This window comes from Raphanus sativus, chromosome 7 (assembly GCF_000801105.2).
Source record: "Raphanus sativus cultivar WK10039 chromosome 7, ASM80110v3, whole genome shotgun sequence".
Lineage (NCBI taxonomy): Eukaryota > Viridiplantae > Streptophyta > Magnoliopsida > Brassicales > Brassicaceae > Raphanus > Raphanus sativus.
The window spans coordinates 2,674,566-2,688,812 of NC_079517.1; the positions used below are offsets into that span (position 1 = coordinate 2,674,566).

General features: G+C 34.9%; 3 protein-coding genes across 5 annotated transcripts; all 3 read right to left on the bottom strand.

Annotated features, from left to right (window-relative positions):
• Window positions 1-111: 111 nt before the first annotated feature.
• On the bottom strand, window positions 112-2,014 carry LOC108818070 (UDP-arabinopyranose mutase 2). The gene is made up of 4 exons (XM_018590926.2): window positions 1,591-2,014; window positions 1,003-1,253; window positions 752-920; window positions 112-667 (listed from the first exon to the last, which is right to left on the bottom strand). Exons 1-4 carry the CDS (start codon window positions 1,930-1,932, stop codon window positions 356-358), a joined length of 1,074 nt encoding a protein of 357 aa, XP_018446428.1. The 5' UTR covers window positions 1,933-2,014; the 3' UTR covers window positions 112-355.
• A 1,981-nt stretch (window positions 2,015-3,995) lies between these two features.
• LOC108816411 (protein SPIRAL1-like 4) lies at window positions 3,996-5,054 on the bottom strand. Of its 3 annotated transcripts, none has more exons than XM_018588990.2 (3): window positions 4,844-5,054; window positions 4,394-4,741; window positions 3,996-4,315 (listed from the first exon to the last, which is right to left on the bottom strand). In XM_018588990.2, the coding sequence occupies exons 2-3, from the start codon at window positions 4,700-4,702 to the stop codon at window positions 4,232-4,234; spliced, it is 393 nt and encodes a 130-aa protein (XP_018444492.1). In that variant the 5' UTR covers window positions 4,703-4,741; window positions 4,844-5,054; the 3' UTR covers window positions 3,996-4,231. The 3 variants fall into 3 exon arrangements, with proteins under 3 accessions (XP_018444492.1, XP_018444491.1, XP_018444490.1); XM_018588989.2 differs by having other exon boundaries at window positions 4,394-4,772; window positions 4,844-5,053; XM_018588988.2 differs by having other exon boundaries at window positions 4,394-5,054.
• Window positions 5,055-7,008: 1,954 nt separating this feature from the next.
• On the bottom strand, window positions 7,009-10,416 carry LOC108817019 (PR5-like receptor kinase). Its single transcript, XM_018589599.2, has 5 exons — window positions 10,242-10,416; window positions 9,485-10,148; window positions 8,660-8,727; window positions 8,532-8,570; window positions 7,009-8,429 (listed from the first exon to the last, which is right to left on the bottom strand). Exons 1-5 carry the CDS (start codon window positions 10,294-10,296, stop codon window positions 7,453-7,455), a joined length of 1,803 nt encoding a protein of 600 aa, XP_018445101.1. The 5' UTR covers window positions 10,297-10,416; the 3' UTR covers window positions 7,009-7,452.
• Window positions 10,417-14,247: the final 3,831 nt, after the last annotated feature.

Below are 14,247 nucleotides of genomic sequence, written 5' to 3' on the forward strand. Positions count from 1 at the left end.
AAAACCTAGATTTCCTCTGAGTTATAGAGGGTGACAGGCCCAAAGTATTTTTAATGGGCTTGTCAATCTAACCCAAGTGAGAAAGTTGATTAGTAACATTGGAAGAAATAATCATGCGAAGTGCTTTTATTAATGAAACAAGGAAGAAAAAAAAGTTGGGAGGAATAGCAAAAAAAAAAGAAGCATAAATAGCACTACAAATCCACCACTGTTTATAAATAAACAGGTGGATGATGAGAAAGTGGTGATAAGTAACAACTAAACAAAAGCGAACTTCATAAAATCCAAAAATATAGAAAAGATAATTTGAGCTAAAAAAAATAACCAAAACTGCGGTGGTCTTTTTTTGGTTTGCTCAAGCAGTAGCTGGTGGGTTAAGCTCATCCCAAGCTTCAATCCATGTGACCATGGCGTCTGCAAGCTTGTCAAAGTAGGGGTCTAGGGAGCTCAGCTTCTCTTTGACCATCTTTGAGAGCTCAATGTAGCATTGCTGAACAGTGGTTGCTTCCTTAGATAGCTTCACGTTCTGGAAGAAAGGAATGATATCCTCCTGCCAGAAGATTCCCTTGTATTCCTTCTTCAGGTTCACAAACGGGTTGCTCGCTTTGCTGTGGTATATGTATGGCAGACCGGTCTTCACTCCCAACCCCAAGTGGTCACATATCACCTATTACAAAAAAAAAAAAAAAATTAGGTGACCATGTGTTTCATTTAACATTCATTAAAGACGGTTTTGAGTTCTAATTAATACCTTGATGCACCAACCAGCCCACATATCGTCGTAGCGACCAATAGGCTGACCATCACCCATGAGACCAAAGTACATAGCTGGTCCAATCAAATCACGGTCGAAAGCCAAGTTCATACCACACATTGGGAAAAGTGTTCCCTTTGGGATGGTCATCACAGCATCCACATACCTGACATCATATATCAAAAAAAAAATGTTTAGCAAATAGATTAACTTATAATAATAAATAAATAAATAAATAAAATGATCACCTAGTGTTCCTCTCCTTAGGCTTGACGAGTTGGGTAGGGGCGTCGTAGTCAGGGATGTTGAGCCAGAGACCATGGGAAACAGCAGTGGTAACACCTTCACGAAGACTGAAAGGGTATCCACGAACGAAGTCAGCACCTTCACGGTAAGGATCATACAAGGTGTTGAAGAACAATGGAGTCGATGGACAGAGAAGATTCTTGATGTGTTGCTCAAGAGCGTTCACTGCTTTCCCAGATGGATCCTTAGCAACCTAATATACATATACACGTCAAATGAGACAAGCGACCAAACAAATAAATATCAAAGCCATTAACTTTCCAACAAGAACATAAATAAAAATAAACAGAACGTTACGTCGCAGGACCACGACATGCCAACCATATCGTAAAGTTATCTATAATGACACATAGAGACCAGACCAACAACAACTTAACAAATCTGGTTACACAAGTAGAGACAGAACCAAGACTCATCAGTGGATCTACGGATCTGGTAACAGAACATTGAATTACACAATCGAACCTAAGATCTGTCAGATTTAGTAAAAAAAAAAGCAGATCTGGAACCTAAAAAGGCCGAGGACTTACGAAGCAATCGTCATCAATGGTGAAGATGTACTTCTTCTTAGAGACCATGTAGCCAAAGCAACGGCAAGCAGAGTCCTTGAAGGAGATGCAAGAAGCTTTGGGGCCGAGGATACGGTTAATGTCGTTCCTGTTGTAGAGCTCGTAGTCGTAACCCTCGGGGACGTGGATCTTCTTCGTGGGATCTCCGTCCTGGACGATGATGAGATGGTACGGCTGGAGAAAGGGCCTCCACATCTCGAGGAAATCGAGGTTTCGGATGGTTGGGATCACGATGTCGAGCTCGTCTTTCAGCAGCGGCGTCGGATTCACCGGAATTCCAACGGTGTTCGCCGGGTCAACCATGGTGTGTGAGTGTGATGAGATCGGATCGGGTCGGTGGTGATGAGGTGTGTGTGTTTTTTTTAAGTGTATGAAGAAACCTAAAGTCTCTGTTTATAAAGACTTTTGTTCGCGTTCAGATGTGTGCGATCCAAAAGCTGTTGGGCTGTAAAGTGAATTTTGTGTCCTGTCTTTTTGATATTTCCGTATAATTAGGTTTTGTTAAAATCTTTGTGATTTAGTTAATATAATTGATTTATAGATAAAATTTGGAAACATATTTGTGATGATGCTACCGAATATTCGAATATTAATCAATTCCTAGTTGACAAAATAAACTAATAATCAGATCTTTTTCAATGTTGAATAGTAACATGTGTGTATATGATCCATTCTAATCCTTAATAGTGTTTAATCATATTTTAGTTTTAATTTTTTTTTTGTTAAAATATTTTAGTTTTAAAATAAAACAACTAAGTATACTATAATCTGATTCCTGCGAATTAAAACTTATATCCTTCATTTTGTTGTAAAGTTTGACTTTATTTGCTTATTTGTATGTATTTACAGGGTTTTTTTATTGTTAGTGTATTTACAGGTTTTTAATTTATTTGTTTAGAGTTATTATTAACAGTTGTGCTTATTCAAATGGAATTGGATCTAAGAAATTGAGCAATAAATAAATTTTGTTGACTCGAATGTAATACTCCTTGACCATCTTACACGTTTACTTTACAGAACAACTGAAGAAAAGTAAATAGTTAAGATGAAATATAGTACAGTTTACAAACTGACAACTTGATAAATGCTCTGCAACTTTGCTACATAACGAAGGAATTGTGCATGTGAATGTGGGGAGGTATATGTTAAAGTCCTCAACGTTTAGCTTTCCTTTGAACCGAAGTTCATAAATATATAAGGACATAAAATCATAAATGTCGACAAAATAGGATATAACTAAGTCATAATTCTTTATTGATTCGCTTTAGATTCGACTCGTTTGATAATAAACATACATTGATAAACATAAAATTAAACAAAACAAAATTTATAAAGAACTTGAAGCGTAATCCTTACGACGTGGACCGTAATCAGTACGTCGTGATCGTGGAACGCTCGTCGGTGCACGTCGTCTATCATAATTGCAAAAATCATGTAACTATCATATAGAGATAGTACATGCACGTAGGTGATGCACCATCACTAATGGACACTTCATAATTATTTCATAAATATTAATTACTTAAGTATTTTCAATGATGCATTATTAAATTTCTTACCCTTGTTTCTATTCCTATTAATAGTTACAGATTGTAGAAGAAAACACAATGAAACGGACAGGCGGATATATACCTTACAATATCATTTGAACTAATAACCATGAGCTTAACACCCAATTCTTAAGAAGCAGAGCAATTTATTAAAGTTTCTGGGCTAATGAAACGCGTAATATAAATACATTAAAATGGGCCTATACTGGGCCTAGAGTAATGCGCTTATTCCGTCCCAATATAAAACGTTATTGTACTAGCTTAGCTCTGTCGCATCGTCTTTCTCCGGTCAATAGCTCTCATGAAACAATATAAACATGTTACTTACATGATGCATTCTTAGTAGTATTTCAAAATTTGTGGTTTCGTACTTACCCGCCAGGCTGCAAGCTTTGTCCTAAGAGGGAAAAAAACGTTTATTCCATCCAACGGCCGTCAAAATTGTGTTTGAAAGATCAGAGCAGCTGAAAATCACTTTGCAAGAATGCAAATATAGAATTGATGTCATTAGGAGAAGTTGTTTAAGATGATGGATGAAGAAGTGTTCTTTTTATACTTCTCTTAGATTCACTGTTTTTTATACATGGAAACAAATTATGCGGAAGAAACGCAATTAAATGGTTTCACTTAGTTCTTTTCTTCGATCGATAGAGTAAGACAAACATGATATAACATGATGAGATGAATCTTCAAAGAGAAAACATACAAATAGTGAAGTAGCCCAAGACATTGGACCAAAGCTCTTGAATAAGTCAATGAGATGGTGACGGAGGGGCTGATTGGTAAGTTCAGGATATATCTTGGAGATAATCAAGGTTTAACCAACGAATGTTTTTGTAGAAAGACATTCTCGAGATGTCTAGAGATCGAGAAAGGTCTTTGAACCATATATTGACAAATCCTTCTTGTCAGGAACACATGAAAAATCCAGAACAATTCTCACGAACACACAATCGATCACCAGTTTCAAAGATGGAAAATAAAGTTACAAATTTTTTTTACACTTTTTTCAACGGTAAAAAAATGCAGAGGGTCGTCATGCAAAGTCAAAATCATTTGCCAGATCCAGATCCAAATAAGTAACCCAGAGAAGATCCTCCACCTGGTGCAGCATGCACCTTCGTCGACGGTCGATCCTGTTTCTCATACATATACATAAAAGTCCACATTTTTATCCTAATTATTAATAAATAAACTCAATGTGTTATTATTACCGTGAGGAAGTTGCCACAGTTTTGTCCCTCTGTTCTCAAGTAATTATTAGGGCTTCCTCTCACACCTGCCGACATATCTTTCTTCTCCTCCTTCTCCGTCTTGTTTTTATCTCTGGAGATAGTGTTTGTCGTGGTGGTGGTCGTGGGTCTGCCTCCAGCCCCGTTGGTGGTGGTTGTTGTTGTAGTGGTAGTGGTAAAGCTGGTGTTAGCGGCGGGCTTGTTTGGTTTGGGAACAGCCTCGCCGGATCCAAATAGGTAACCGAGAGAGCTCTCTCCACCACCGCTGTTAAGTCCTCTAGCTTTCCCCATTTTCCGGCGAGTTAATTCTGCCCGCCGATACTTGAATATCTAACAATCTTTATCCTTAGCTTTTTTTTTTCTAAAACAGGTCGTTAATATATTTAGATACTTGTGAACCACTCAAGAGTAGATTCTTTTTTTAAAAATTACCTTGTTTCTGGTTTTGTTTCCTCTTCTTCTACGATAAGCCGCAAGTGAAGGCAGAGAAACAGAGGAACAAGGAGATTACACACAAGTTCATGTATATTTATATACACCACGTGTAAGACAATGTGTGGTGAGAATGACACATGAAGTTATGGTAGGCGCGTGTGGCGGTTAAGTCGCTGGTGCATCACTAACAGAAATTTACCGGTATTTTTCTGTTGTTTTGGTTTAACGCGTTTGTAACCATTTATGTTTTTTTTTCCTTATATAAATGGTTTTTTACAGTTGTATATATTTAGATTTATTCATATGATTTTGTCCCCAAAAAAAGATTTATTCATATGATCAAGAGTCTGGAATCTCGAGAATGATAACAATGACAGCCCATTCTTTTGTATATATATATATATATATATATATATATATATATATATATATATAGGTATTTATACGTACACTACCATCTGAATCATAGAGGCAGGCCATTATGCAAGATGTATATTTTCTTATTCTAGTTTATCCCTAACCTTTCTGTACCATCAAATGATTTGCATATCCTTGTGAAAGTTTACAGCTAAGAAGCAGAATGTACAAGCAATAATTAGTTTATACGTTGACAAACAACAACTAAATAGATATATACAGAATATTTTTTCACGAAACATAAAAATAAGTTCTCTGATGAGATCTTAATTAGGCTACGCGAAATAATATTTGGTCTTTTACGCAGTTGAAATATACAATGTAAAAGTTCAACAAAATGATCAAACATGAGTTTTGGAAGATTGGCTCTCATCTACAATATCTGAAACCACCTTTTTGGGAGAGTTAGGAGTATCTTGGCAAGGTGAAAGAGTTCTTCTCTCTAGCTGGCTTGATGTCGGCAAGCTTGAAGTCTCTTGACTCTCTTCAACAGACCCTGAGACAATTACTGTGGGCGAACCTAAGAGAGGCTTAGGTGGAACATGCAAAGCCTCTAGACTTCCCTCTAACATTTCAACGACTCTGTTCATCGATGGACGATCACATGGATTTGTTTGAATACACCATAAACCCACCAACACCATTTTCTTCACTAATTTATCTTCTTCGTCCGTCATTTCATCTCTCATGGTTCCTTTATAGTCACCAAGATCAAAACGTATGTATGCAAGCTTGGATTATAAAACTGTTCTTCGTTTTATATATTCTTAACTTCTTAAGATATCTCTTACAACTTTGATCTCTTTATATAGGCTCTTATCTTGACCTATTACAACTTGAACTAGGAACATAACTTAATCCTAATCCTATTGTTATTCTACTTATCTTAATGAATAACTTATTGTCTAAGTAAGCTCTTTTGAAGCTTATCCAACATTCTCCCTTCTAAGCTTCAAAGCTCCTTTGCTTAAATCTTGAACTTGAATCAAATCCCTCATCTCTTTGAACTTGATCTTTGCTAGTGCCTTAGTTAGAATGTCCGCCTTCTGTTCTGTTCCGGGTATATGCTCGACGTCGATCAGCTCTCGTTCTACACATTCCCTGATGAAATGAAAACGCTTATGGATGTGTTTACTTCGCCGGTGAAGTACTGGATTCTTTGCCAAAGCTATGGCAGACTTGTTATCCACACGAACCAGTGTCCTCTCGATCTTTCTTCCTGTGATTTCACTCACTAACTCCTGAAGCCAGATAGCTTGTTTAGCCGCCTCTGTTGCCGCCATGTATTCAGCTTCACATGAGGACAGAGCTACCACATCTTGTTTCTGCGAGCACCAAGATATTGGTGTATCTCCGAGACAAAACAAATGGCCAGTTGTGCTTCTACTGTCATCTGGATCAGTGTTATGGCTACTATCACTGAAACCAACGAGCTTCTGTGATCCTCCACGCTTGAACACCAAACCGTAGCCTTGAGTTCCCTTTAGATATCTTAACACCTTCGTCAATGCGTCACCATGAGACTTTCGTGGAGAATGCATATACTTACTTAAGATTCCTATAGAGAATGCTAAGTCGGGTCTTGAATGCATCAAGTATCTTAAGCATCCTATCCTTCTTCTGTATAAGGTTGCGTCAATCTCCGGTTCATCTAGTGCTTTAGAGAATTGCAAACCAAATTCCATTGGTATATTAACTGAGTTGCAATCATCTAATCCAGCTTCCTTTAGTATCCTCAATGCATATGCTTCTTGCTTGATTGTAATGCCTCGTGGACTTTGCTCTACTTCCATTCCGAGATAGTAAGTCAACACGCCTAGATCAGACATCTCAAACTGCTGCGACATTGACCGTTTAAATTCTTTTATCTCTTTCACAGAGTTCCCTGTAACAAAAAGATCATCCACGTATATAGCTATAATAAGCAGAGTATCTTTGTCCTCTCGTCGATATACAGAGCTTTCTTTGCTGCATTTTCTGAACCTGAGCTTCTTTAATACTTGATCAAGCTTCGTGTTCCAAGCTCGGGGAGCTTGCTTTAAGCTCCCCGAGCTATAATATTTATGCAAATATAGTCACCAAGATCAAAACGTATGTATGCAAGCTTGGATTATAAAACTGTTCTTCGTTTTATATATTCTTAACTTCTTAAGATATCTCTTACAACTTTGATCTCTTTATATAGGCTCTTATCTTGACCTATTACAACTTGAACTAGGAACATAACTTAATCCTAATCCTATTGTTATTCTACTTATCTTAATGAATAACTTATTGTCTAAGTAAGCTCTTTTGAAGCTTATCCAACATCCTTCCCTCTCAAGATCTTTATAAATCCAATCCGGAAAATACATTGAACTATTATTAGATCCAGACTTTTCAGGTATTTCTCTATTCTTTGCTCCAACAATCTCGAGGAGCACCATTCCAAAACTATACACATCCGACTTATGAGAAACTCCTCCCAAGCTTTTTGAAAACACTTCGGGAGCAATGTACCCTATGGTCCCTCTTGCGTTGAGCATCGAGATGATACTTTCTTTCTTTTTGCAAAGCTTAGCAAGTCCAAAATCTGCAATCTTCGGACAAAGATCTTGGTCCATGAGTATGTTTTGTGGCTTTATATCAAAATGCACAATCCTTGACACACAACGGTTGTGCAAGTACTCTAGACCTCGAGCAACACCTTCAGCTATGCTATATAAAGTTTCCCATTCCATCTTCGATGACATGCTCTCGGAGATATATTTGTCGAGGGACCCATTTGGCATAAACTCATAGATTATAGCTCTTTTGCTTCCTTCATAGCAGAATCCAAGTAGAGAAACGATATTAACATGAGAGGTTCTACTCATGCTAGCTACTTCATTGATGAACTCTTCTCCATTGCCCTTTGAATCCTTCAAAACCTTCACAGCAACATCTGTACCGCTTCCATCGAGTAGTTTTCCTTTGTAGACTGTTCCAAATCCTCCTTTCCCAAGAACATGGGAGAATGAGTTTGTCATCTTCTTGACTTTGGCATAACTATATCGTTTCAACATTACGATTGCTTCAATGTTTTGGCCGCTCCAGTCACTCTTTCTTCTAGCATTCTTTGCTCTCACCACTACTGTGCTCACAGCAAGAATAATGATCATCACAAGTAAAGCTGCTGCTGAGATTCCTGTAAGAAGAAGAAGGCTAAAAACTTATATATGTATTCATGTACACAAGTAAGATAAAGAGTATTGTAACATTATGGTTGGAGCGAGCGAAGGGATGTTACCGATTATGACTTTAACCTTCAATGGAGACTTATCATCATCTTCATGTATCAAAACAATATTAATGGTTAACAAAGCCAAACAAACACGTTAATCTTTGTATGACGAAGAAATCAATTAGTATACTTACGTTTTGCTCGTGGTGTAGTTTCATTGGTGAATCCAAATGTTTCAATTTTTGTTTCACTTTTTACGCGTCTTCAAGCGAGTAGCATAAATATGTACATGTATCAGTTTACCATCAAAATTATTTGCGTGTCGAAATGTTGGATGAATACATACAGTACTCTCTTAATAAAATGATTCATATATCAGGAACCAGACCATTAACATAAGTTATTGCTGAGAAATGTTATGGGGTGGAATCAAATAATTCTGATTATGTTAATAGGTCATACAAATGTCTATGGTTTAAACAGTCGTTCAAGTCTTCTATATATATTAGTCAGCTGTACATTGGCAGATCCAAAAACATTTTTAACTGGTGACACATATTATATATTTATTTAAAATTTAATGTATATAATAAATATAATAAAAGTTAACTATAATTTTTTTTAGTTCTTGTATTGCCCAAAAAATGCTGTGATTCTTAAAAAAACTGTTTTAGATTTATCAACTAAATATTTTATAGTGAAGTTTGATTTAAAAAAAAAATTATTTTAGTCATTTTAATAACGAAAACAATTATTTCAATAACTTAATATTATCTACTTATATAAAGTAAATATATGAAATTTATACTTTGCAGCATGAATGAGATAAGTTATTAAACAAAAGTAAAACGAAAACACTTTTAGTCTTTTCAAAGGAAAAAAAGTTGCTGAAAAAAACACAAATACAAATTGGCTTACAACTACTGGTCAAGATTGGAGGCTTGAAGCCGTGTGGTGTTCAACGGAATCGACCCCACCACCACAAGATATGAGACTTAAAAAACGGAATGGAACTTTACCTCGTGGGGACTGGTGTGAAGGAAGGGCAAAACGTGATGACGTAGTCGGTGGAGCCTGTGCATGCCACGTAGTTGTCGTCACTAAAGTCGAAAGTAGCTTCAGGACACGGGACCTTGAAGCTTTCCGAGTAAGAAGACGGCATGCAACCTGATGCCCCGCACGGGTTAGTGCATGCTATTGGCCGTTCCTCGGCATCGACGACCATAAGCTCATACGGACAAGCCTGGTTCAGGTTAACGACATCACAACCTACCCTGGTGCATACTTTTTCTAGACCGGAGAGAATTCTCTGTGGGACCACCAGCAAAGGAAGGTTGTAACCGTAGACGACATTGACGCGGTAGAAGACAACAACAGCCTCGTTGTCCATTTGAAACTCCGCTAGAGTCGTATTCATTGGCCTTGGGGATAGGCCGGAGCACTCAATTTCACCGGAGCCGCAGTCTCCCGTTGCGCATGAGAATTTTCCTGTTGAGTTTCTCGAGCAGAGCGTTCGACTCCATATAGCACCATACCAATGCGGCTCCACAATGATAACACGCGACTCTCCTTTCTCGAGAGCAAATCCAGTGGTGTTAGAGAGTCGATTCTGACGGTTGAATATTCCAGGCCACACGGTGTAATCGCATTTGTTCTCTATGGTTATGTTCTTCGACGTCACTCCTGCCAACACAAAAAAGAGTAGAAAAAAAAACACGAATTAAGAAAAACAAAAAGAGGAAACCAAACACAACTTTGCCAGAGGATCAATCTTACCGTAGACGAACAAACTGGAAGCAATAATGAAAATTAATGGCAATTTCTTATTCATTTCCTAAAGTGGTAGAAAATAATAACAAGAAGGGAGACGAATTAAAACAATTAATTTAGCATCTGACTAGAAAACCATTTATAATTCCATGGCCTGTGGAGAATAGTATTACTTCTTTTGTTTGATGACTGACTAGTGGAAGGAGTCGAAAAGTGTTTTTTTTTCTCTAAAAAAAATCATCAAATGGGCTTAGGATTCTAGAGAAAGTGAAAGGGTCCATTGGAAATGAATACAAAAGCAAGCCCAACTGGCTTTTGAGCTTCTTTAATTTTACTGGCCTGCTATTCGCTACAATTCTATATATTGGTTTTTCTTTCATGTTTTAGTGCAAACTTTCTGGAATTACTCTCCTTTTTTCAACGTTTCCTAAATTTCTTCCTCTTTATTCTTCTTTTAGTTTCTGATAATAAACCCCAAAAGAGAATAAAGAGTTTCTCAAAACTCTGACAAAGGAGGCAACCCAAGACCTGAAAGAGTTGCGAGAGCCCATGACTTCAAGGACCATCATCATGATCTTGATATCATGACAATCATCATCATCCTACGGACGAGATTTCCTCGTTGACTTAGATTTTGTATAAGTGACGTTGAAGGATGGCAATGGACATGTGAAGTACTGAAGGAACCCCTCACTTTTACATCTGAATTTCCCTGCTGCATTTATGGAATATACTTTTTATCAGTGTTTTAAAAATAATAGTAGTACATACTCCCTCCGTTCGTTTTTAAGTGACGTTTTGAAGTAGATATTTTGTTCCAATATAGATGACGCTGTCCAGAAAACTAGGCAAAATATAATGATAATGACTTTTTTTACCCTTTATATTATTATTATAGTTAACAAATTCAACTTACATGCTCTCTACGTTAATTAATGGTCAAGGATAGTAAGGGAATTGTACGAGCTTTCTTGTTTTATGTGAAATGTGTAGAACGTCATTTAAAAACGAACAGAGGGAGTATTATTTTATTTGTATGGATAAAATAACCAAAGACGACAACACTTTTTAAAAGGAGAGACTAACTTAAAATTTCTATGTCAGTTGAAGATAAGATAGAGGAAAAAAACTAATAAGAAATGACATACTGTATTATGTTTTTTATTTTACCATTTAAATTAGGGTCATCACTTACAATCATTTAAATGATGTATCTATCTCTCTTTAGTGAGCGCGAACTTTTTTGAATGGCTTGATATATCAATGTAACATTTTGAATCTTGGTACCTAAAATTTTATCACTACATAACTTTCTTTGAGTTTAATATAAATTTTCAGAGTGAAGAAGAAAAGAAATAAGAGAAAGAGTTTCATCATTTTGGCTGAGAAGCGCTTATGGTGATTACGTGTTTTACATGCTTCTCAGTTTTGCCTTTATTTCCGTTTCGCACACATGTTTTGAAATAAATACTTTCGAACGCAAAATACAATGAATTAACTAATTGAGAAGATGAAGTAAAGAAGATCCAAAGGTACATCAACTTGTGCGACGCTTTTTAATTTGCTTGTGGATGCAGATAAAAAGGGAAAGCCCCTATGATTGGAACAACTTGACAAATATATTCATATTTTAGAAACAAAATCGAGGAGTCTAAGCTTTATATGTGGTCAATGTATGTTATTCACTGTTATACAGATTAATTAAACCGCACATGAAGGTGAATGTCTTAATGGTCTATCATGTCCACAGAACGATGTCTAGATAGACACACAATTATTTCTCTAACCCTAATCTTAGTTGGGGTATAGAGTAAAGATTCCTTTTAAACCAAACATACTAATTAATTAAACACTCGTGGTGTTGATTAAAACCCATACGGCATACATGTTAAACAGATCAAATTTCAGCAAACAAAATCAAATCACAAAAGTGAAAAGATTCCTATAATCATTCTAGAATCCTTCATAGTCTCATCTCTATAATATTATTTGAGAAGTCAGTTTCGTATATGTCGAACTCACGTTAACTCTTACGGTGGTTGATTACATTGATGCCCTTAATGAATTAAAAATATTACATTTAAATACTATTATTGTTTTTTTATTTAGTTTCCTTTTTGAAGTTTTCCATATAATATATATATTAAAAATGAAACATTTACAAATTTAAAAAATCGAATTTAAAAACAAAAATATATGTATATATAATACGATTTCATTAAAAAGGAAATTTCACAAGATAGTAATATCCTGTTTTAAAAATATTTTTAAATAACATAAATTATACTTTTGAAATAATAAAATACTTGTTTTATATCTATTGTTTCTTAGATGAAAAAATATATATTTGTATATTTTTTTCATCTAGGTGACTCACCCGCATTTATATGCGGGAATGAAAATTTATGTAAAACATAATTTTTTCATAATTTATAAATATTATGCATATTGATTACAATATAAATATTATAATTTTTTCATACTTTTTCAATATGATTATAAATATTTACTTTATATATATTTATGTATGTGGAGTTTAATACAACCATAATCAAAATACCCAAATAAATATGATTTTCATTTTTAGATTATTTAAAATAAATTTTAGTTTATATTAAAATTAAGGAAGACAACAACCAACATAAATGTAAATATGAAAATTAATCAAAATTTTCATATATTTAAAATAAAAATATTATAGTTGAATTCAGAGAAATAAATGTAACTTAATATACCTAAATGATAACTAAATCGACTGTAAATTTTTTTGACTAGATATAACATATCTAAAATCATATATCTAATTAAGTTAATGTAATATTATTAATATAATTTATGCATAAAATTATAAATTAATTTAAAATTAAAGTATAATGCAATCAATTATTATAGTATATTTATTTTATAAATATTTATATCCATGCATGAACACGGGAAAATCAACTAGTAAACAGATAAATGTAGATATACACATCGTTGGTTTAGTTTAAATATTTAACATAATCTTGGTAGTTAACGAGCAATATATCATGTTTTGATTTTAGTACTTGCCAATGAGGCATACTTCGTAAAAAGAGTTCGGTATTGGGTAGGCAGATTAAGATTATATGCTTAGGGAGTATCAAAGTGATTATGTTTTTTAATTAACCACTAGATCCCCTTACCAAAGAACCTTCAGTGCTGGCTCGTATTTTAACCAACTTCTTTTATATTATAAAATTTTGAGTCTATACGAAGGAAGCACCATATTGCCATGTGCATGCATATGATGAGAACTACCCTCTAATAGACTAATGCATTGTTAATTTACTCGCCAAAACTGTTCAATGCTATGATTTGGTCATTTTTTCTTGATTTTTCTTATTTTCCTTTTTAATCCACGCACCATAACATTAATAAGGTACCTAATAGTAATGGTTTGCTTCATATTCCAACCAATGCTCATAGATAATATATTGTAGCAAATATTTTTTGTTGGACCATGTACATGTGAGTTTATATCTCTATAACAAAATCAAAACCGAAAGGTCAATCTTAATAGTTATAAGTCTTTGTCACTCCCATATTGTTCTAAATCATAAATAGACATTGGAAAATATTGAAAATATTTTACAGTGAAGTGATTGGCTCAATTTCTTTTACATGGATCGTATATGAATTTCAGATGTATCAATTTTTTTTGTAGATTATAATTAGATGATGTGAAACTGAATCAGGCTCTAGGTTTATTAGACAATCAAGCGAATATGATCAATATCTGTATAATAAAAGATTATTTGGATGTCAAACATCCTCTGGTGTGCTTTTGGTATCTGACATGTTTTGGTAACTTCGTATTTCATGTCATGTATTATTTCATATACCAAATGACCTTTAGCTCTAAATTTACAACTAATTTTGTTATACCATGTCAAGTTCTATAACTTTGAAAACAATCTGGGACCAGACCATGCACAACTATATATGAACAGTTTAGCTAGAATAAGGTGAGGAAAATGCACGAGTTATTATT

Coding starts and splice junctions, on each gene's coding strand:
- LOC108818070 (XM_018590926.2), bottom strand. CDS start 1,932: ATGGTTGACCCGGCGAACACCGTTGGAATTCCGGTGAATCCGACGCCG. Junction 921..1,002: donor CCTAAGGAGAGGAACACTAG/GTGATCATTTTA, acceptor ATATGATGTCAG/GTATGTGGATGCTGTGATGA. Junction 668..751: donor GGGCTGGTTGGTGCATCAAG/GTATTAATTAGA, acceptor TTTTTGTAATAG/GTGATATGTGACCACTTGGG.
- LOC108816411 (XM_018588990.2), bottom strand. CDS start 4,702: ATGGGGAAAGCTAGAGGACTTAACAGCGGTGGTGGAGAGAGCTCTCTC. Junction 4,316..4,393: donor ACTGTGGCAACTTCCTCACG/GTAATAATAACA, acceptor TATGAGAAACAG/GATCGACCGTCGACGAAGGT.
- LOC108817019 (XM_018589599.2), bottom strand. CDS start 10,296: ATGAATAAGAAATTGCCATTAATTTTCATTATTGCTTCCAGTTTGTTC. Junction 10,149..10,241: donor TTCCAGTTTGTTCGTCTACG/GTAAGATTGATC, acceptor TTGTGTTGGCAG/GAGTGACGTCGAAGAACATA. Junction 8,430..8,531: donor GAAGGTTAAAGTCATAATCG/GTAACATCCCTT, acceptor TTCTTCTTACAG/GAATCTCAGCAGCAGCTTTA.